The sequence below is a fragment of the Daldinia loculata genome (assembly GCF_022478755.1).
Source record: "Daldinia loculata strain CBS 113971 unplaced genomic scaffold F4817scaffold_16, whole genome shotgun sequence".
Lineage (NCBI taxonomy): Eukaryota > Fungi > Ascomycota > Sordariomycetes > Xylariales > Hypoxylaceae > Daldinia > Daldinia loculata.
The window spans coordinates 529,023-550,144 of record NW_026054870.1 but is presented as its reverse complement, the minus strand read 5'-3'; the positions used below and the strand labels follow the sequence as shown (position 1 = coordinate 550,144).

Here is a 21,122-nt window from a genome sequence, read left to right as displayed (position 1 = left end):
CAGTTAGCGTGGGTATCCAATGCTTGAGACTTTCGCTTCTGGGTATAATGATTGTCTTCTTAACATCAACTGGGGTATACACTTCTACAACTCTTCGAAATATCATATGTCGTGAAAGAAAACTCTTGAAGCTAGAGCTCTCAATGTCTGATACGGCCACGCCTAGAGTCTTTGATCTTACTCTATATTCTCCTCGTGTGTACTCTCCCTTTTCGTGACTCGCATCTTCATTTCGGACATGAGGAAGAATCCCGAGTTTATAATCTCTACCGGGCTCTGCGGGGTGACGATGGAGAAGTCGAAGCGCCGAAGTAACTATTAGATTGGGTTGGTTAGCTTTGTTATAGAAAGAAAGGATATTAACAGGGTACAAGTCAATGTCAGAGTTGTGTCGACCATACACAACTACTAACGCCAGGACATACCTCAACAAATACTTTGTTCAATTCCATCTGGGCGATAGTCCGACCAAGACACTTATACCGGCCTGACCCCCAAAGAGTCTCTATGACGCCCTCCATCATCTCGAAAGTACTCTCGTCGACCTCAAGCCACCTCTCAGGCCGGAAGACGTCCGCATCGTCGCCCCAGTACTTCTTCGCTCGCATAATGCCCAAGACGTTGTGGCCGACTTCAGTGCCCTCGGGGACGAAGTGTCCGCTGATGATGTCGCCTCCCTTGGGCACTTTCTTAAAGAACGTGGCTGTTACGACGGGGAATGCACGAAGACCTTCTTTGATGACGGCTTGTAGGTACGGTAGCTGTCGGGATTCGGCGTCCTTGATCGGCGAACTGATGTTTCCTTTCGCGATTGCGTCGTCTATCTCTGCCTTGAGCTTGTTGTATGCCATCGGATTAGCGATCAGAAGTAGGAGAGTCATACGGATACCCGTTGCAGTCGAGTCTGTTCCGGCAACACTATATTGACATTGTTAGTTCTAATAAGCTTTGGGCGTTGTAACTAGGAATACTTACACCTGCAGCATCAACTCGTTGATAGCTTCTTCCTTAGTAACGTCATGTTCAAGGAAAGCGGCAAGGGCATCTCTTCGTCGATCCTGGCCGTCACTTATGCTCTTTTCAACTGCGGCTTGCGCGAGTCTAACTCGGGAGTTAGTAGAAGAATCTTATACAGTTCCAGAAAAAAATATGTTCAGACTTACGCCATGTACTTGCCAACGCCATCAACGTCGAGGGTTGACGGATAGATCTTATTAAAAGGGGGCTTGAAGAAGATCTTAGTTAACCAGTGGAAGTTCGCTATCACAATAGCGGTTGAAAAGAAGTCCTCGTTCCACTTTACGAATTTGTGGACGTCCTCCCCCTCGTCTAAGCATCCGAACGGTCGACCGTACGATAGATCGCCTACACAGTCCATCGCGAAGAAAAAGGTTGCCGCTGTTAGGTCCAGTGGCCGGTACTCGCTTGAGGTTGAGATAAACTTGCGTTCGATTAAGTCTACTAAACGCGCAGATTGTCGATCAACACAGGCTTCTACGTGTGCGTTACCGGTGTAGCCGGGGCCGAAGTTTGTTCGGCGGCGGGTGTGTTCCTGGTCGTCGATAAGTGAGAAGGAGTTGTCTTGCGTAGGGTTGAACCTGAACGTCTGGTAGAACGGTCCTTTTGTATAGGCCGACTTGGGATGAGCCATTCGACGAATAATATCTACATCGGTGGTCATGAGCTGGTTTGGGCCGATCCGGAAGAGGTCACCTGGGAAAGTTAGTAAAAATAGGGGGTGGGGGGAAATGGCCGTCTGGCCATGATAAACATACCGTACTGGTCCCCGAGTTTTTTTAGTTCGAGGTACCATTTTCCTCTTATCTGTGTTGTAATTTGCCAAAGCTTGGTAGAGCATATCCAGAATGGTCCAGGGATATGTCGAAGTCGATACCAGTTCCAGAGAACGTAAGTAATCCAGCCCCCGAGAAGACATGGTAGGACTATATATGTTGTCAAAGACATGGTTAAAATTCCTGTATATTAGTGAGCTGTTTAAATTTAGGAGCGTTTATTAGACACCAGTTACACTGAACTCGTTATTAAACAGCTAGACATGTCTTGAAGGCAAGTAGAAAGTTATATTATAATTTATAAAAAAGGCCTTCTTTGTCTTCGCGGACAATAGCACACAACAGCTCAAGATACAGGGGGAACCCCGTCATAGTTTGCGAACATATGGCTTTGATGGTTGACTGAGTGGTTACTCAAGTTCGTGAACTACTACATTGTTCCATTATAGTCACGACTGTCGTTTCGAATCTGTATCTCGCTAGGGCTGAGACAACGAGGAGTGCGAATAGCTCGGGTGGTGTAAGCGGTAGTATATGAGGCGGTGTGCATGGCGATAGCTCAAGCTTGCATAGCATACTACACAACGTCCTATCAGCAACCCTTTCTGTAGGTACCAGGGTCGTTTTCGTGTATTTACTGCTCCATACATACCGACTTCTACTATTAGCTGGGTTTCTTGACAGGCAAGTGAAGAACATGATTCACCTCTGTAGTACATAATCGTCCATGGCGCCTCTCTTTATCTCGGCGTGGCATTGGAGGCGCTCAAACGGTACAGCAGGAGGATTCAACGTAGTCAGGTCATGAGGAGGCTTCTATGTCACCTCCATATTAAGCCTTAGGTTATTATGGGAGTATCTATGAATGGTATCTGCAGGATTAGGTATCTCTATGGGAAGTTCCGTAGGTAGTTATAAGTTACTTATGTGAGTCTATCGAGATATTTATCAGCCTGGGCTAATATTAGCATGTCTTCTGTACTTTTATTTCAAAATAATATCGTAGAAAGGCACCTTGTATTTCCCAAGATGTACTTCCCAGAACGAGGGGGACAAGCCCTCTTTACTAGTCATGTATATCAACTGACGTGCGAAGGAAAAGGAGGTGTGATAAGATCATGTAGTGTAAAGCCTTGTGTATGGGCCAGTACAGAAATCATATATGCTTGGCAAGGTTCAAGGATATTTAAAGAGACACGGACTCAACCTTCTACGGATGTATCCCGTTACACTACACGAGGCCCAATCCACGCTGCTCTAACATACACAAGCCTCGTGGTTCGGTGTCACGAAGTGGGATTGGCTTGGGGAAGCCGTCGAGGGGAGCGCTCGGCTTTGACACGAAACCACCACATCCCGAAGTCACATCTCTCAGGGCTTTATGATGGTAAACTCGCAGTCAGCTTGTAGTCCTTGATGGGGGCTAGCTGGAACGTAGCAGAACCGTATTTTTGATATCGTCGGTAAGGAAACCGACCATACGGGTGTATAACTAAAATTATTAGGATTATTCTTTTCCACTAGTATCCACCGAGGGCTCGCTTGTCTCCGAGATGCTATTCGGAGAGTAAAAGGGTTGCGTCACTTGAACTACGATTGGCTTTTGTAGATGCAGGCATCCGGCTTCCCCCATTCTGGCATCATTTACGAGGTCCTATGGAACACCCCGGACTTACGGTATAGTATCTTGACGAGGCGGCATAGAAGTTATACTGTCTTCATGAATCAACCTTGTCTAAAGGCGTATGCAAATGCGGCCGCTATTATCGGCCCGCCCCTATTGATGCCTTCCGAGATACCCGAACGAAAAGGTAATGGAATCCCAAGTAAAGATACGATATACTACGTGATATTTCTTCGCCGTTATGCGCCACATGCGGGCTTAACGGTTATCTAGCTGGTATCAAGTATCAGGTATCAAGTATCTGGCCCAAGGATTCAGGGGTAAGGGGATCTTCAGCAACAACTCGACCTTCCCTACTCAAGCGTAGTTCCATGACACACCAGCTACTTTACCAAGGTATTGCGTGGAGCGCAGATCGTGCCTACATGGGTCTACATGCGTTGGACGCATTTAATATCGCCAAGCGAGATCAGGTATCCTTCGATGTCAGATTAGACTGATCTGTACTCCCCTCGTGTGCGACCACCACCTAGATCTGGGGAATGCCTTACCACCCCCCTTGCCCTTCCGGGATCTAAGTATTCCATTAGTTATTAACCCAAATACACCAGCCAGTCCGTTTTCTTCGAGATCCTGCAATTACCAGAGAGGCTAAGGTAGGTACCTACCCTTCGCCTCCCATGGGACGAAGACACGATCCGACCTGCAACCACCCGATACGAACTGGCTCTGCCGCTTAGGTACCTAACCTACTTAACTTACCTAGGTATATATAAAACCCAACGCCGAAGCTACCTAGTGGCGTCGTAAGAATGACGTTTAAGGTAATATAATCGTGGCTAAGGAGTACGGATCCGAGCAGACGGTTCAGTCATCCTGCGCGCATATATCACATATCACATTATTATATCTCGGATAGGCACATCAAGATAGATACCCGAAGAATAACTTCCGAGCACTAAAGCATCATGTGCGCGCGATTAATAAATAAAGAATATCAATACGCTTAAACGCTTGTTACTATTCGCAGACTGGCTTTAAATCGTACCGAAATGGCGCATCATCGTTGCGGCCACCATCACCTTGCATTCTGATTTTTATAATTACTGGGCAATTAATTACTCGATTTAAAAGGCTCTAGGTTAGTTTACTATAGTACCTAGCTATGATTAGGTGTATTAGGATTGTTAGGTGCGCAATACAAATATAAAGAATGTGAATGTTTGTGTCAATACCTCTTTAAAATCTTATAGAGTTGGTAAATTGGCAATGTACCTATTATTCCTCTTCCATTGTGCTTTAAGTTCCTAAAGTATACACTAGCTAGCCTACCGGTGTTCATATTTCCTTGCAGATAGTAAATGCCCGTACGCCAACCTTCATACGGAGTATTTTTAGAACAGGACGCAACGATAACCGCTGCAGTGCAGGCTACATACACTGTTCAACAATACTGTTCGACATCATTATATATATTAATCACTATCCTCATCCTCAGCCACGAACTCGTCATCCTGCCCACTGTCCTCGTCGGAAGATACCGCAAGCTTCCTTCGAGTCCGCCTTCGCGCAGGCTGCTTCGGTTTCGCTTTCGGCTTTGGAGCAGCCTTTTTAGGCGCTACTTTAGCTGGAACTTCCGGTTCGGGGGACTCCTCAATAGGAGGGTCTTCTGCCTCCTTTTGTTTCCCGTAGTCCACCTCAAAAGGATCGTTCCCGTCATCTGAATCTTCCTCCTCATTACCACCTGGGAAGAACCCGGAGGTTTGACGAGGGGCCTCTTTCTCTTCGACCGCTCCCTCCTCTTCATACCCCTCAGGTAAGAATCCGCCGGCCATGTCCTCGTCTCTCTCACGCATGGCCTCGAAGTCCTTGCCATTATCATTGTTGGGGGCGTGACCAAATACCTCCACCGACTCATCTAGATAGCCATAATCTTGCTTGAATCTCTCTGCGATTCGCAAACCCATCAAGAACCTTCGCCATGTATATAGAACCTCCTTGCGCCGCTTCTCGTTTTCTTTCCTCGTCCGTTCCGCTTCGTCTTTCTCGAGTTGCTCCATTACACGCTCATAGTTTTCCTCTGCAATAACTACGCCTTGAATAACTAAGAATAAAAATTAGTAATCGTCCTATTAGGTTATACACCAAGGAGGTAAATGACATACCGGGCACGGCCATCCGATGACCAAATTCGAACCCAACCACCGCCTCCGCGTAATCAACTTCTAATCGCTTGCAGACACGAACAACGCCGCGATATGGGACGTGAATAGCACCTATATCTTGGTTAATAATGGAGCTCAATAGATCATACTGAACGAATTACCTTCTGGACACATGTGCTCTGCAAACATATCGATGTTCCTGCATTAATATTAGCCTTGGCCGTGTTATAGGCTGAGTAATTGACATACCCATATTCGTTCTTCGGAATGATGCCATTCTGAATAGGAGGAGGTATTATCCAATCTGTTTGGTCGAAGCTGTATAAGGGTTGCATGACTTTCTGGCCTGTTGCCCTTTCGGCCTCGGCAATTTCCCTTCGTCTATTGGTTGTTGCAGCTCTATAAGGAGCATGCTTGAGTGGTTGGACGCCTTCGATAGGAGCTCGGCCTTGCTTGTGCCAGGTCTCGGCACTCTTCACTGTCACCACATCCTTTCGCAGATATACATTTTCCTCTTCAACTTTGGATGCCTTCCCTTTGTTGCGGAATACTTTGACAGGGACAGCATCGGGAAGAAGAGCCTCTTCGCGTTTGAGATGACGCTCTAAGGCGTATTCCTTTGAAGTCTTATAGTACTGTAATGTCTCTTCTCCTTCCTTAACTTCTTTCTTCTCTGGCTTTGCCGGCTTGAGATCAGTGGAGTCTTCCGCCTCGTCTACTTCTGTGATTGGGTGTTTCCTATCACCCCGGATATAACCTCGCATAACTGATTTGAACCAATCAAACTGGTCGTATCTCTTGACCTTGCCATGTTTGTTGTAAACTGGTATTTTCTCTTCAACCATCCTGAACCCTTTCGTTTTACCAGGGAAAATATTCTTCTTGAGGTACCGTACCGTAACATCTTTGGCCGTGCCATCTTGAGAAAACCCAATACAATAAGCCATAACTTGTTTTGCTTTGTCGGCTTTTCCTCCTCGTGGTTCCAGGGTTTCGACCAGGTCTCTACTGTTAGCTACAACAGATTTCACGATGGGATCCACCGGAAGAAACTCCTTCGTTACCGGAGAAAGAACCTCAGTCCAATAATGAGGAAATTCAAGGTCCTTATCATAAACTTTTGCTTCTGCTCGCCTTGGACGAACAGTGTTTGTAACATCAACTACTGACGAGTCGTCATTACTTTCATCTGTGAGCGGATCGCCATATTCATCCGAATCATCCAAGTCCATCTTTAAAGCACTTTCATCATTCTTCTTTGCTCGACGGGTTGCTGGTTTCGCCCTTTTCTTCTTTCCGTTTGGTTTCTTCGGCGTAGATTCATTAGGCGTACTCGTATCATCCTGGGCCTTTTGAGCATTGATTTCAGCATCCGCTTCTTCGACCCTACTCCAGCCAAATCCCAGTGGTTGGAGATTTGCAACCATTCGTGCTTCTAGTCCAAGACCTCTCAATAGCGCGGTGAAAAGTTGAGCTCCGACGTCGCGACTGCCAGTACAATCCTGAGCACGCCGTCTGAACTCCTCGAGATCCTTAATCCGTTCCCCAAACCGACTCGAGTCATCGCCTTCTGCTTCGAAGCTCGAAGTTAGTTTTCCTAGTCTTCTGGCGTTCATGTAACCGATTTTGCGCAATCCAGGACTAATTATTCGAAACCTTTGCTTCCACCATGACACGAGACATTTCATAAGTCTTAATAAAGGATCGCCATGACTCATGTCAGGAACGCCCTTTTCAAGCCTGTCTGCTGCATTGCTCCAATTTCTCGTCGATCCCGAAGCCCGCTGCTTTCCTTTCCCTTTTCCTTTTGGATCAGATTTAGTCTTTGTAGGTTTCTTTGGGGTATCTTCGGGTATGTCTAAGCCGCTGTTTCGTCTCCAGCGATCCACCTCGTCCCATAACCTCGGAGGCAAGTGTGAGATCATGATAGCTTGAACTTCTCTATCACAAAGCCAGGAATTCCGGATCGCATTATGCCAGAGTAGGAGTTGAACGTGCATACAATGTATCGAAATACGGATGGCCTTTTCTTTTTTTGAGGGACCTTTCTTACCCATTTCGCTAGTCAATGGAAGTTCGTTTTCTCGGTTTAATGTCAACTCGAGATCACCCCCCAAATCCGGATCCTGCTGCTGAATCTCATGAGAAGGGACATCTTCAAACTCCATATCATCGTCTTCCGACTCCTCCGGATCATGATTCACCTTCTGCCGCTTAGTAGCCGGCACATCCTCGAAATCAGCATCCGAAAGAGAAGTGAGCGAACTATCATCACTATCATCGTTATCTTCATGCATTTGCTGTATAACCGACTTGGTCTTTTCAGCAGAGCTCTTCTTAGTGCTTGAATCCAGATCATCAAATAAGGTATTCTTGCGAGGCGGCACGGATGCTATCGGCGTGCTTTTACCCCTACTTGACTCTTTTGTAACCCGGTTATCGCGGTCTTCTGGCGGGGTGCGCAATCGCTTGCGCGGTACATACGGAGGCATCTTGATGATAACATTAAGAAGGTAAGTTAGAATTAAACCGGACTTGATATATATTTTACGACATTACGACACCTCGCTATGTAAGACAGAACCTTGTAGGCACGAATTAATTGTCGTCATTGAAATGCGCCGGAAACGCGAAACCCCGTGACTTGTAATGGCTCTTTAAAGTTCAATTAAACCTTAACTACGAAGTAGGACTGGTCAGTAGACCCCGGTAGCCCGGGGCCGGGCAGCCTGCACACCCTTGGGCTAGGTACCTAAACTCTAGCGTAAGCTCCCGCCTAATTCAGCCGCAGCGCATTTGTAGCCCCGCCACTAACTTACCTAAAATCGGCCTCTCCTAACTCACGGCTCCTTCTAGACTATTCTGCGACATCTTAATCATTAGCCTCGCCATCTTCGAGGCTTACGAGTCGGCATCTGCCTGCCGTCATTCATTTTTCCTATGAAAAAATTTATATAAATAGGGGAAAAGTACATAAGAAGATCTCGTTATTAATTTTTAAAAATGGCATCCTCATCAGCCGAAGCTGAAGATACCAGCTACGTCAAAATGGATAAAGAAGCCGACATATCGCTTGTCGGCAAGCACTGCCAACTCGAATACTGCAACCAGCTCGATTTCCTACCCTTCTTTTGCCAGAGCTGCAAGAAGACATTCTGCCTCGACCACCGAAGCGAGACCTCTCACAAATGCGCCAATGCCGGCGCCTGGGCCGAACGACGACGCCAAGCTCAGTTGGCAAAACCCTCCGTGGGCGAGGGGAAGCGCTTGCGCGACCTCGTTTCGCAGAAGCCATGCGCCGCGACGGACTGCAAGACTGTCGTCGGCACATCTCTAGTCCCCGGCGTTCACTGCTCGACATGCAATCGCGATTACTGTCTTAAGCACCGGCTAAAGGAGGAGCACGACTGCAAAAATAAAATCCCTATCGGCGCGCGCCCCCAGTTCGACGTATCCGAACAAACGAAGTCCGCATTCGCAAAGTTGAAGGCTTGGGGCGCCGCTAAGAGAGAGGTAGCGAGTCGGGCGCTTCCGAAGCCCAAGCCTACGTCAGCATCAGCGCGCCTCGTCGCCGTCAATAACCTGAAGAAAGTCGCCAAGGGGGATGTTAAGTTGCCACCTGAAAAGAGGGTGTACCTATATGTGGAAGCAGAGGCCGAGACCACAACGGCCAAGAATTATAAGGGCGAGTTTTTCTTTTCGAAGGATTGGGTCATTGGCAGAGTACTGGATGCCGCGGCCAAGAGTCTACAGATCGAGAACGTCAACAATCAGTCTTCCGAGGAAAGGGATAAGCTTCGGGTATTCCACGTTGAAGGAGGGCGGGTATTGGAGTTCAACGAAAAGGTTGGCTCTGCGCTTGTGAGTGGTAACACGATAGTGTTACTGCGAGGTATAGGGCCACCGCCTGATCTTATCGAGATGTAAACCTAATCTTACGAATTACGAATTATTGCATTGCATTTGAAACGGCGTTTCTAGAATTGCATTTTGAGCGGAACGGAGATACCTAAATCAATAGGAGCAGAGCATCTAATTTATATTTATGGATGTCCTATATAGACACAACTCACTCTGAAGCGCAATGTATACACGCATTCCATGGTGATCCCCCATCACCCCTAATTCAGGCTTTGTAGTGATATCAAAACATGTCCCCGGAGAGTAGAGACGCCTCTCTTTACGCCGTATATGCTAGTCCATCTTTTATCTTGGTATTCATTTTTCTTACAGTTCCTTTTCTTTCGACTGCGTATTTGGCCTATGTGCCAAGGCGGCTTCCCGTCCTGTCGTTGGAGATTCACCAACGTACCCCTGCCCACCGTATGCCTCAAAACCCTTGTGGAACATCCACTCAACAGCATTTTCTACCGGCTTATCGAAAATCGTCGGTAAGAACGGTACAATAGCAAGGCCAAGCCCTATAGGACCCCATGTTCTGACCGTTTTATTCTTGACATCCTTCAATGCCCTCCCCGAGTATTTGACAACACTGTGGATCGTGAAAGCGGGTAGTCCCATCGAAGCGAGACTTTGGAAGATAGCTCGTTGGACCATAACGGTGCGGTAATCCTCTAACGGCGACACGACTCCGGGCTTGGCATCAGCGGGCGCTGTAGTCGACAAACCAGTAAGTTTCTGCTGCTTTTCTGACAGTACTATCTGCGGGTTTAACTTCCGCTGGTTCTGCCAGTAGGCCTTGTATCCTTCGTACGAAACATCACCTAAGATGTACAGCCACGATACACCATATGCGCTTCTGACTAGCCACGGATGTGCGACAGGCCTGAAGGACTCTCCTATATCCGAGGTATATGCCACATAACGGTGGGCCGAGAGCATAATAGTTCGTAGTCTGTTCGCGTAGGCGGCATATCGTACGTTGGACTCGGTAGAATCGTGCGCACTGAGCAAAAGTACATTAGCCCAACAACGCATCAACTAGATAAATGACATGCGCAACATACTATCCTTCTACGAGGTCATCAAAGAAATTCTCATCTTTGTCAGCCTTATCCACGATCTTCTGTAAGTCCTTTGGCAGCTTGCGCTGCGTTGGGGCCTTATCGGGATCGAACTCGTTGACATCGCTGCGCGAGCTGGTGTTGGCTGCTGGGGATGGCGGGGTTTCTGGTTTCTTATCTTTCGCAGGTTCAGTCTTGTCTGGTCCTTTACTCCAGAACATCGTGGCTACAAACCAAGACCCAAGGGAAGCGATAGATTATAATATATCTAGGCAAAACTAGTTATTTGAGGTAATAATTTATAGTCACAATACCCAATATCAAAGTTTCGCGAGAATGGGGCCTAGCATGCTTAAATATGACCTAAATCGGGAAAGCGTGGAAGCTTATCGACACTCTTGGTGACGTCGCTATCTATCGGCATTCGGACGGTCCTGCCTGTTACCCCCGGCTCAAAGCTTATTGCTGCAAGATCCGTGTGCCCAGGCCGGGGTTTGTCCGGGATGTTTTCATGGATAAACTTCGGTATCAGCCGTATCCTTTGACGAATCAAACAAAGCGCTTCAAGACCCACTAAGGCTAACGTCTCTAAGTTAGATCAGATTTGGGGATTTCAACTTCGGAGCTTCTGAGCAGTATTTTGACGGTTAACATACAAATACCCTTTCGATACTTACGCCCTCGTCGACTCGCATCGGAAACCTCCCTGTATCCATTCGCTCGCGGTCAATTCGTCAATACCGTCAAAATGGTTGCCATGTACAATATTTTCGGCCGCCAGATCGGCTCCCATTACGTGCGTCGCCATATGTCTTTACTACGGCCGACATCAACATGCTAATTATCTTGCTCTCTCCAGCTCGCAATGGGTGTTCTCGCTACCCTATTCACCGGCACCTACGTCGGATTCAGTGGTGGAAGCAAGAAGACTACTCAGACCCCTCCCATCAACGCATCAAGCCCTGACGAGGCCGATTTCATCCAGTGCGCTATCCCGGATATCCCGCGACGAACCATTGCTAACTAACGATGATAGGAACTTCTTGAAACAAGCCGATGCGGACGAGAAGGCAGCGAAGCATTAGATTTGATCGGATAATCCAACCGGTCCGGGTCTTAGTCAATTGTACATAATAGATGCGGTTACAATGAGCAGGCAACCTGAGAAGGAACTTTGAAATCACCCGAAGTCCTCTTATTCTATATAAAGTCTCTATGTGATATTGTCGAAACACTTGGGGCCTATGAACGGCATGCGCAAAAAATAGCATCATTGAATCATTGATCATAACGTCCCTTGTTGCTCCGGAAGAGTTAAACGTAAAGTACGTCTCTGAAACTTTCAGTAAGCGAGAGTCGACAACACATACGTCAAGGCTCGACTTGCTGTCCTAGCATGTCGAGAAACAGAGACAGGCCTTAAGATAATAGAAGGAGAAGATCATATTAGATCATTCTTTAACCTTACTTAATCTTCCCTGCCTCTATACCTTAAGTAGGCAGGGCAGGCAGAGTCAACAATCACTCTCATGAACATTTTGAAACCAGTAATGGAGTTATCCACTACACGTCGCTTCATATCCGTAAAGCAAATTTAAACATACGGTTCAACATCAACCTCTGGCCGAAGTTGGAAGCTTGCTTCGTAACCATTATGGAAGTCGAGCTTGGAGGCAACAGAAAATGACACATACAACTAATACAACCTAGATACCCATCTTCACTATCAGGCAGGACACGGTCGTGGGTTTTCAATGTGTATCATCCCGATGCAAACCATAGTATTAAACCACTCATAGCAGGTTAGCTTCAGCGCAAGAGCTCTACCAAGCATGTGAGCCATTATCCCCTACGATCTATTCCTAGATAATTGCCAAACGCTTGTGCATAGTTTAGCAGAGCCGAATCCTAGGCATATTGCTATTTTAAAGTATACTTCTAACTTTCCACCTGTCCGTAACTCAGCGTTCGATTACGATCTTTTGCCTAACTCAGAATACGACACTCCGAACATACCGACGCGTCATATAGCTTATATATAACGACCTAGAAAAATAGACATAATTTATGTTGTGTCGAAGATTCTACCGGGCAGCCATGAAAGCGCAAATATATGTAAATCTATGATACTACTTGATCGGAGTCATAGACTGTCCACGGTTGAGGGTTATTTGACAACCTCACTACTACCAAGATCTATAATTATGCCATTAGGTATATGTTTTTGTTGGTTAGAATATATTTATCATATCTAAGATATGGAAAATACATATAGAACTTAAGCATTGATCCCTTGTTATTTGATGTCTCTCTTAAACTCTAGTGTCGGACTCTTCCTAAGTCTATTGCTTATACCTCTACGTCTTTGAATTTTACCCATTCATCGTATAAGTTAAATACTAATCAAATACTATTGTTTGATGTATTGGTTGGAGATATGTTTATAGCAAGCTGAGTCTAGTATAATAGGAGGTACTCTCTTTTCTGCTACAAATCCATAACCCCGAAGCACTTAAAAACATTATTCACTTCCTTGGATTGCATTTCTCTTATTGTTTTGGAGTAGAATTTGTGATATAACTCAGTGCATCTTCTGTATATTTGCGTTGTAAGCTGGGACTTTGGAATGTTACCTGTGCCCGTACGAAGTAGAGCTCATGCTAAAAATATATAGCGTTGCGCTAAGAAGGCGGCAACCCCACATATAAGCTTCATCGCTTTATCTCCAATCCCCGCGAGGCAGTTGCTTATTGCCGGACCTTTGCATCATATTATTGAAGCTCCGAGATTCAACTTAAATAGCGGTTGGGTTTCTCACATCTTACCATGTTCTAGCCCCTGCGAACAATGCGAATTTCGCGACAATGGCATATATAGCGCCTATTCACCGGCCTAACAGTGTGCGACACGCACTGCGTGTCAACCTGTTTCCTGGTGAGGATGAGTGCTTGATTCTTGCGTGGGTCTGCCTAAGCAAATAGACAGTACACTGGCAATGTGAAAGCTGACTTTTACCAGCAAAACTAATCGTCTAGAAATATGGAAGCTCCATGAGTCCGGCACCTTGGTGCACACCGACACGAGGCGAGTCAACGGTACCATCTCCATACTACAGAAGCTCCAACCTCGAGATACCAAGACTGAGTTGGTCTTTGTTGGAACTGATAGATTTCATTACTTCACCTTCGGATGGAATACTACGACTAAAAGATTAGAAACGGTAGACTCGTTCTTCGACATCCATGAGAAGCACATGCGTGATGCCCAGAGCCAGGATATGTGCGTAGTGGACCCGACAGGGCGGTTTATGGTAGTCTTCCTTTGGGAAGGAGTAATTAATGTGTTACGAATGCACACTGTAAAGAGCAAGAGGCAGAACCTTCACTGGATGGATCAGGTCCGGGTATCAGAGCTTTACATCAAGGGCGCAACCTTCCTACATGTTGAGACTGGCCACCCAAAGATTGCATTCCTCTATCAAACCCGAACCGACATCCCCGACTCTCAGCTCGTCACATATCGCCTGACAGCTGACGACAAGAACACAGAGGTTTCTAGATTCGAAGTCCGAGATCAGGTTGATCGTATAGATATCCCAGATCCTGGCGCGAGAATCTTGATCCCAGTTGGTAAAGGCGAAGAGGACCAAAAGCGCTACATAATACGAAACGCCTCTACCGCGCGGGCTCAACTAGGCGGGCTAATTGTTGTTGGCGAGACCAGGCTACTATATTACGATGATGCCGCAAAGAAGAAGGTTGAGACTCCATTGAAGGAATCTTCCATCTTCGTAGCTTGGACCGAATACGATGTTTCACACTACTTAATCGGAGACGACTATGGAGCCATGTGGCTTCTTGAGATTCTACTCGACGGGCCTGTAGTAACCGGTTTAGAAATGACTAAGATCGGAGAGACTTCGAGGGCAAACACCCTCGTCTACGTGGGGGATAATGTCTTGTTTGTCGGATCTCAATACGGTGACTCGCAAGTTTTCCATGTCGACCTCGAAGCGAAGTCGCTACGTTTAATCCAGACTTTGAACAATATTGCTCCGATTTTGGACCTCAATATTATGGATTTGGGAAATCGCGAAGGAGAGGGACAGACTACTAATGAATACTCCTCTGGTCAAGCAAGGATTGTTACCGGTAGCGGCGCTCACAAGGATGGTAGCTTACGTAGTGTACGAAGTGGCGTCGGGTTGGATGACATCGGTGTTCTTTCCGATATGGAAAACGTTCGATCATTATTTCCCCTTAAATCCCACGGGGCGTCCAAGACCGATACCTTGGTCGTTTCTTTCTTGACGGAAACTCGAATATTCAAGTTTACGCCTGGTGCCGAGGTTGAAGAACTAGACGAATTCGGAGGAATGATATTTAACGAGCAGACGCTGCTGGCCCGAAATCTCCCAAATGGTCGAATACTCCAGGTCACTACGACCAGCGCACTGCTTGTGAATTTGGAGAGTGGCGTCGTTGTATCGACGTGGAAACCCGCTGAAGGGCACATAACAAACGTATCAGCAAGTGACGAATGGATTCTACTCTCCGTTAACGGGTCGGCTCTTTTATCCATACAAATAGAACAAGACCTGGTCCGAGTCGAGTATAATGATCTGGAAGATAAAGACCAAGTTGCCTGTGTACACCTGCCTCCGGACTATCCTTCCATTGGCGTTGTCGGCTTCTGGAAATCGGGCACGATATCCATTATTGATCTAAAGACACTACAGTCTATCCACGGAGAGAACTTGCGGCGAAAAGATAACAACGCTTCTATACCGCGGGGCATCGTGCTCGCGCAAGTTCTTCCTCCCCACCTAGCTGGGCCAACGTTGTTCATAGCTATGGAGGATGGCTTTGTTATCACTTTCAACGTATCCAAGGCGGACTTTTCTCTATCTGGGCGGAAGAGTGTTGTTTTAGGGACACGACAAGCTGGATTGCAACTGATCCCTCGGTCCGAGGGAATCTACAACGTATTCGCCACGAGCGAGCATCCCAGTATGATTTATGCGGCCGAAGGTAGAATAGTCTATTCAGCAGTCACGGCTGATGATGCAACCTGTGTGTGTCCATTCGATACCGAAGCCTTTCCAGATTCCATTGTTGTTGCAACAGAAAAAGAAATCAAAATATCACAAATAGACACGGGACGCCAAACACACGTGCAGACACTACCAATGGGAGAAACTATTCGTCGCATAGCCTATTCTCGTAGCGAGCGGGCCTTTGGTCTGGGCTGTTTGAAAAGGGAGGTTAAGAACAATGCGGAGATTCTCACTAGCTCGTTTAAGTTGGTAGATGAAGTTGCTTTCAAGCAGCTCGGAAGTGGTATTCTTTTAAGCAGTTCGACACGGGTAGAAGCAGTGGAGGCTGTCATTCGAGCGGAGCTTCCTGACTCGTATGGGAATCTAGTTGAAAGATTTTTGGTTGGCACTTCATTTCTCGACAGACCGCAAGGTACCTCACCAGAAGACTTTATCAGAGGCAGAATCTTAGTTATCGGGGTTGACAGTGAAAGGGTTCCCTACCTAATCAGCAGCAAAGACTTGAAAGGTGCTTGTAGGTGTCTAGCTGTCATGGGGGACATGGTTGTTGCGGCCTTAGCAAAGACGGTTGTCTTGTACTCATACGATGAGATATCTTCAACGTCTGTAGAGTTGAGGAAAGTAGCATCATATCGACCAGCTGCTTATCCTGTTGACTTGGCAATCGAGGGCAACACCATCGCGGTCGCTGACCTGATGAAATCAATGACGCTAGTTGAGTATGTCCCACCTGTTGATGGCCAAGCGGCCAAGCTTGTGGAAGTCTCAAGACATTACCAGGCTGTCTGGGCCACCGCTGTGTGCCATGTAGACCAGGAATCATGGCTAGAGTCGGACGCGCAGGGCAACCTACTGGTACTAAGGCGAAACCTGGCCGGTGTCACAATAGAAGACAAGCGCCGCATGGAAATCACGAGTGAGATCAACCTCGGCGAAATGGTGAATAAGATCCGAAAAGTCGTAGTAGATGCTAGCGAGAATGCTGTCGTCATCCCGCGCGCATTCCTCGGCACAGTGAGTTGTCTTATGGTCTTTTACAGACAGAGGATTGTTGCTAACAAATAGAATCACAGGTTGAAGGGGGCGTCTACCTGTTCGGAACTATTGCATCGGAGTACCAGGATCTGCTGATCCGATTCCAGAACAGGCTTGCAGAGGTCGTAGAGACTACGGGTAACATACTCTTCTCCAGATACCGATCTTTCAGGAACGAGGAGCGGGAGTCGGACGGGCCGTTCCGCTTCATAGACGGAGAGTTCCTTGAGCGGTTCTTGGACATTGACGAGAAGGTACAGGAGGAGGTATGTGCAGGATTAGGTCCTGACGTCGAAGCTATGCGAAATCTTGTCGAGGAGTTAAAACGAATTCACTAAGAGATAGGCTCTTGTCTACATGTATCAGGCTGACATGTATGTTCAGTTTAGAGGGGATGGTTGGTGTACTTGTGGATTGAAGGGTCTTGCAGGCTAGGCGTTATGCAAAGATGACTGGCACGACTTTGCGATATCTGAGCTCTTACTTTACATCTAGTACAAGACATGAGGATAATGATGATATTGCAAAAACGACGCTGTATTGCTAATAAGTAATTATATCTTATATTGTGACACCCCCACCCCCCTCAGCTGGAAGCTGCTTTTATCTAACCCCTTCTTGGATCCAACAGGTCTGGAGAGCCTCAACAATACCTGGCTCACTTGATACACTAGTAATAATAGCCCGATTTCTATGACGAGTAGGTTTGGTGGATCACTTTCAAGAAGTGAGCAAGTGTGTGATTGTTTTGCCTGTTGCAGGTGGCTTTTGTGTTTTGAAGGATCTCGGCTTTTACATGAATCTTGAGCCAAGTCCAAATATTTATGTAGTTCCTTTTTGCATTCTCATAGATATAAGTAGCCTCCTCGTTTAATTGAAACGGATACACAGTGGCTATTGGCGATGATTGTGTTGAGTTCTTATGTTTGAGCGCAGCTTCGTAAGGTTCTCGATCCATAGGTGCAAGAAAGTCTAGATGGTTGGCAGTGTTTTCTCTGGATACGCGTGGATCAATGTCCTTCCAGATTCCCATTCTACAAGCCTCAAATTGTAGGCCTTCGAGCCACTCATCATAGTTGTACACGTTCCTCAAGACGTCGTCCACGATCGGTCCGTCCGTGTACATAATGATGGTAGGGGGAAAGATATCAGTGAAAAGGTCAAATTGAGGATATAAATATTTTAACAGGTAGGATAAATTCAAAAATTGGTCGCAACTTGGATCTTCTGAAGTATCGGTCCCAAGGGTGAACTAGGCTTATACATAGGTGCCTACCTAGGTAACTATCGAAAAAACAACGCGGTAATTTCTAACAAACAACTACGCATTATCTTGTGACAAACGAGATGTTTCTGTTGCTACCCGTTGATATGATGTATGTAAGTAAGGTGAATAAGTACCCAAGTACCCCGCTGCGGGTTTGCATCTATCGACGTCACTTACGTACATGTATAAAAGACTGGTCACATGACTTCAAGTAAAGTTGACTCAGCAGATGATATCGGGCTAACCCGAAGAATTGAACCAATGAATGAACAGGAATTTCGCAGCTCTTGAATTTTTCCTGCCTGAGGCCAAATTCCGGGACGTTTCGCAGAACCACCGTTAGCTTGGGGAAACATTGCCGAAGTCTTTCGATACCGACTAAAAAAAAGACCTCAACCTTATATTTATTACGACTTTCCCTACGACTCCGACCAATTGATCCGTCCACAACGCCATGGCGCCTCTGACGATTGCGTCCCGCGCGCTCGCGCGAGGAGTAGCCAAATCTTGCAGCCGTGTAAATGCCGCCCGCGCCCTCAGCACTACTACCCAGCTCAACGATGCCGCCGGCTCTTACTCCAGCCCGTTCAAGGGCGAGCCCAAGTCTACCAAGATCCCCGACTTCAGCCACTATATGGCCAAGAGCAGCTACAATACGAATCTGCTCTTCCAGTACTTCATGGTCGGGACTATGGGTGCTATTACTGCTGCTGGGGCTAAGTCTACTGTGCAAGGTACGTTGCGCGCCCGTTACTCCGTAGCTCCGTCATTCCGAGTGTTGGTTTTGGTTATGGTTATGGTTATGGTTATGGTTATAGATAGCTATGGTCTAGTTGCAATTCTATATAATATTAACCTCGCCTCGATATAGAATTCCTAAAGAACATGTCCGCATCCGCCGACGTCTTGGCCATGGCCAAGGTCGAGGTCGACCTCAACGCCATCCCCGAGGGCAAGAACGTCATCATCAAGTGGAGAGGAAAGCCCGTGTTCATCCGACACCGTACCGAAGAGGAGATCAACGAGGCGAAATCGGTCGACATTAAAACGCTGCGTGATCCCCAGGCCGATGAGGACCGTGTCCAGAAGCCTGAGTGGCTAGTCATGTTGGGTACGGCTGTCTTTTATTTTCAACTATGTTATACGTCGACGACTTGATACTCTAGTTATCAAGTCTAGGTATCTATGGATATGTATGGCTAACAATTGGTTATTATAGGCGTCTGCACGCATCTAGGTTGTGTGCCCATCGGCGAGGCGGGAGACTACGGCGGGTGGTTCTGCCCGTGCCACGGATCGCACTACGACATCTCGGGACGTATAAGGAAAGGACCGGCGCCGCTCAACCTCGAGATCCCCTCGTACGAGTTCCCCGAGGAGGACAAGTTGATTATCGGTTAAAGCGAGCTTGCACTGTACAATTATCAATTACCTAGACTGGCGGCGGGTAGTGCCTCATTTGATAGACGTAATGGGAAGATCGTTTTGAGGTTCGTCGTGGCATTCTTCAGAAGTTTCCCAGGCGTGGCTGTAGCCAAGGCCAATCTGTACAAACAATTCGAAACTTTGTTGAGATTAAAAAAGCATCATCACTTCTAAGACTACTTGTGTCTGTTTATACCGTTTATGCTTGAGCGAATGGTTGAGACGTCTTAACTCTTACAGCTGGCTTGCCATAGCACCACATTATAAGCAAACTTAGCCTACGCTTATGGAGAAATGGAAAAATCGGTATGATAATTGCTTAAGAGGGATCTTAACGAGGACTCGGAATTGTTCACACTATATATGATATAATATTGTGGTTAGAGTTGAGTCTTATGTTTGAGCCCGACTCCAAGAAGCCCTTTAAAGACAGTTGGATGTAAATATCGAAGTGGATTACTATAAGATGATTAATGCTAGATAGATAACGTAGACTGCCTACGTAAGAGCCGCAAGACCCATTCGGATGAGACACCAAGAGGCGATCAATCAATGACAACGGACCTTGTGTGCCATCCACATCCCACACATCAAAGCAACATAGGATATTTATGCGGGGATGACCCGGCGGCGGCATTGGTGAGAGATTGTGTAGGAATATATGGCCCTATGGATGGAGCCTTATTCAACATCATAAGATTTATCTAACCCCGGAGGACATCGTTGCCGGGCGGTAATCGAAGTCTTGAACTTGGCGCTGTCACAGGAGGGATACTGCTTTGACGTAATTGCGTGGAATGTCAGAATATTGACATGTTTGTAAAATGCTAAAAAGTATGAGACATAATATCTGGACATTACTCTTAGGTGTTAAGTTACCAATCTAATGAGTCTTTAAACCAGCTACAGACCCTTCAAGAGGGTTCCCCCTATAAATTTCCATCTTTAATTACTCAATTATTAGTACATAATCTAACACCAGTCGACCTCGTATCGCTTTTTTAATGAATTAGGAAGCGGTTTGGCACTTTGGAGATCCATGTACAAATATGGACAAGTTAAACCCCCTTGTCCTAGGTCCTTGATAACCACACGATATCTAGGATATGAGAACAGACGTATTTACATTCGTATGAGCAAAGCAGCTCAGAATCGCATTTGTTGATTTTCCAGACGCTGAGGTCCGGAGCTGTGTGGAGTTGAGCCATGAGGCGATCCAAGTTGGCGCCAGGGGTTTCCCTCTCAAAGTTGTTAGCCCAACCAATCATAACCCCTGTGACCCCCGGACGCGGCTCGACCACTTCGAGACACTTCAGGTTGGATAGTCAGTCTCATCCCAACTTCCTCGGTCTCAAACCCGAAAATGAGGTGCTATCGTGTCCACTTGGTCCCCCAGCTTTGACACAGGCTTTACTGTTGTATTACCAATCGACTACCCGCAGTACCCGAGATGGGAAATTCCTCCCGTAGAAACGGATGAGCTGATGACAAGGCTATTGATCTGCTCTTGCTGACAGCCGCTTCGCAATTGTGTATGTAGTGTATCGCGAACGGCTCGCCGGCCCTGGATCCCAGCATACCTAGTGTAGATAATGCCATCCTATCCTGGGTCTGATCTCTTGCGTGCAAATGCCATATGCAAAGCATTTCGTCCTAACCTTGGCAGCTCATTCCCTCCGGCTTCTACTCGAGCCGACGCGAGCTATCCTAGCCGCCTATTCTAGATTGTGACCATGGCGTTTCTTCTCCAGTCCAACATCTCATCTTGGGACGATTAGATCTATGGGGCCAGG

General features: G+C 46.8%; 7 protein-coding genes across 7 annotated transcripts; 4 read left to right on the top strand and 3 right to left on the bottom strand.

Annotated features, from left to right (window-relative positions):
* Positions 1-177: 177 nt before the first annotated feature.
* On the bottom strand, positions 178-1,965 carry F4817DRAFT_364294 (pisatin demethylase; the record flags this gene model as incomplete). The annotated part of the gene is made up of 5 exons (XM_049306734.1): positions 178-315; positions 426-918; positions 976-1,101; positions 1,164-1,713; positions 1,776-1,965. 5 exons carry the CDS (start codon positions 1,963-1,965, stop codon positions 178-180), a joined length of 1,497 nt encoding a protein of 498 aa, XP_049160453.1.
* A 2,717-nt stretch (positions 1,966-4,682) lies between these two features.
* Positions 4,683-8,226, bottom strand: F4817DRAFT_333824 (Rad4-domain-containing protein). Its single transcript, XM_049302810.1, has 4 exons — positions 5,832-8,226; positions 5,744-5,781; positions 5,583-5,693; positions 4,683-5,521 (listed from the first exon to the last, which is right to left on the bottom strand). The coding sequence occupies exons 1-4, from the start codon at positions 8,072-8,074 to the stop codon at positions 4,893-4,895; spliced, it is 3,021 nt and encodes a 1,006-aa protein (XP_049160452.1). The 5' UTR covers positions 8,075-8,226; the 3' UTR covers positions 4,683-4,892.
* Positions 8,227-8,426: 200 nt separating this feature from the next.
* F4817DRAFT_333823 (AN1-type zinc finger protein) lies at positions 8,427-9,599 on the top strand. The gene has a single exon (XM_049302809.1). It carries the CDS (start codon positions 8,586-8,588, stop codon positions 9,507-9,509), a length of 924 nt encoding a protein of 307 aa, XP_049160451.1. The 5' UTR covers positions 8,427-8,585; the 3' UTR covers positions 9,510-9,599.
* Positions 9,600-11,030, bottom strand: F4817DRAFT_333821 (mitochondrial 18 KDa protein-domain-containing protein). Its single transcript, XM_049302808.1, has 2 exons — positions 10,550-11,030; positions 9,600-10,488 (listed from the first exon to the last, which is right to left on the bottom strand). The coding sequence occupies exons 1-2, from the start codon at positions 10,765-10,767 to the stop codon at positions 9,810-9,812; spliced, it is 897 nt and encodes a 298-aa protein (XP_049160450.1). The 5' UTR covers positions 10,768-11,030; the 3' UTR covers positions 9,600-9,809.
* A 92-nt stretch (positions 11,031-11,122) lies between these two features.
* F4817DRAFT_333820 (uncharacterized protein) lies at positions 11,123-12,153 on the top strand. Its single transcript, XM_049302807.1, has 3 exons — positions 11,123-11,342; positions 11,406-11,530; positions 11,583-12,153. The coding sequence occupies exons 1-3, from the start codon at positions 11,295-11,297 to the stop codon at positions 11,629-11,631; spliced, it is 222 nt and encodes a 73-aa protein (XP_049160449.1). The 5' UTR covers positions 11,123-11,294; the 3' UTR covers positions 11,632-12,153.
* A 715-nt stretch (positions 12,154-12,868) lies between these two features.
* On the top strand, positions 12,869-17,163 carry F4817DRAFT_333818 (mono-functional DNA-alkylating methyl methanesulfonate N-term-domain-containing protein). Its single transcript, XM_049302806.1, has 3 exons — positions 12,869-13,505; positions 13,565-16,616; positions 16,676-17,163. The coding sequence occupies exons 1-3, from the start codon at positions 13,411-13,413 to the stop codon at positions 16,973-16,975; spliced, it is 3,447 nt and encodes a 1,148-aa protein (XP_049160448.1). The 5' UTR covers positions 12,869-13,410; the 3' UTR covers positions 16,976-17,163.
* A 1,195-nt stretch (positions 17,164-18,358) lies between these two features.
* Positions 18,359-19,305, top strand: F4817DRAFT_314672 (ubiquinol-cytochrome c reductase iron-sulfur subunit, mitochondrial; the record flags this gene model as incomplete). Its single annotated transcript, XM_049300441.1, has 3 exons — positions 18,359-18,638; positions 18,776-19,015; positions 19,124-19,305. The coding sequence occupies 3 exons, from the start codon at positions 18,359-18,361 to the stop codon at positions 19,303-19,305; spliced, it is 702 nt and encodes a 233-aa protein (XP_049160447.1).
* Between the last annotated feature and the right edge of the window lie 1,817 nt (positions 19,306-21,122).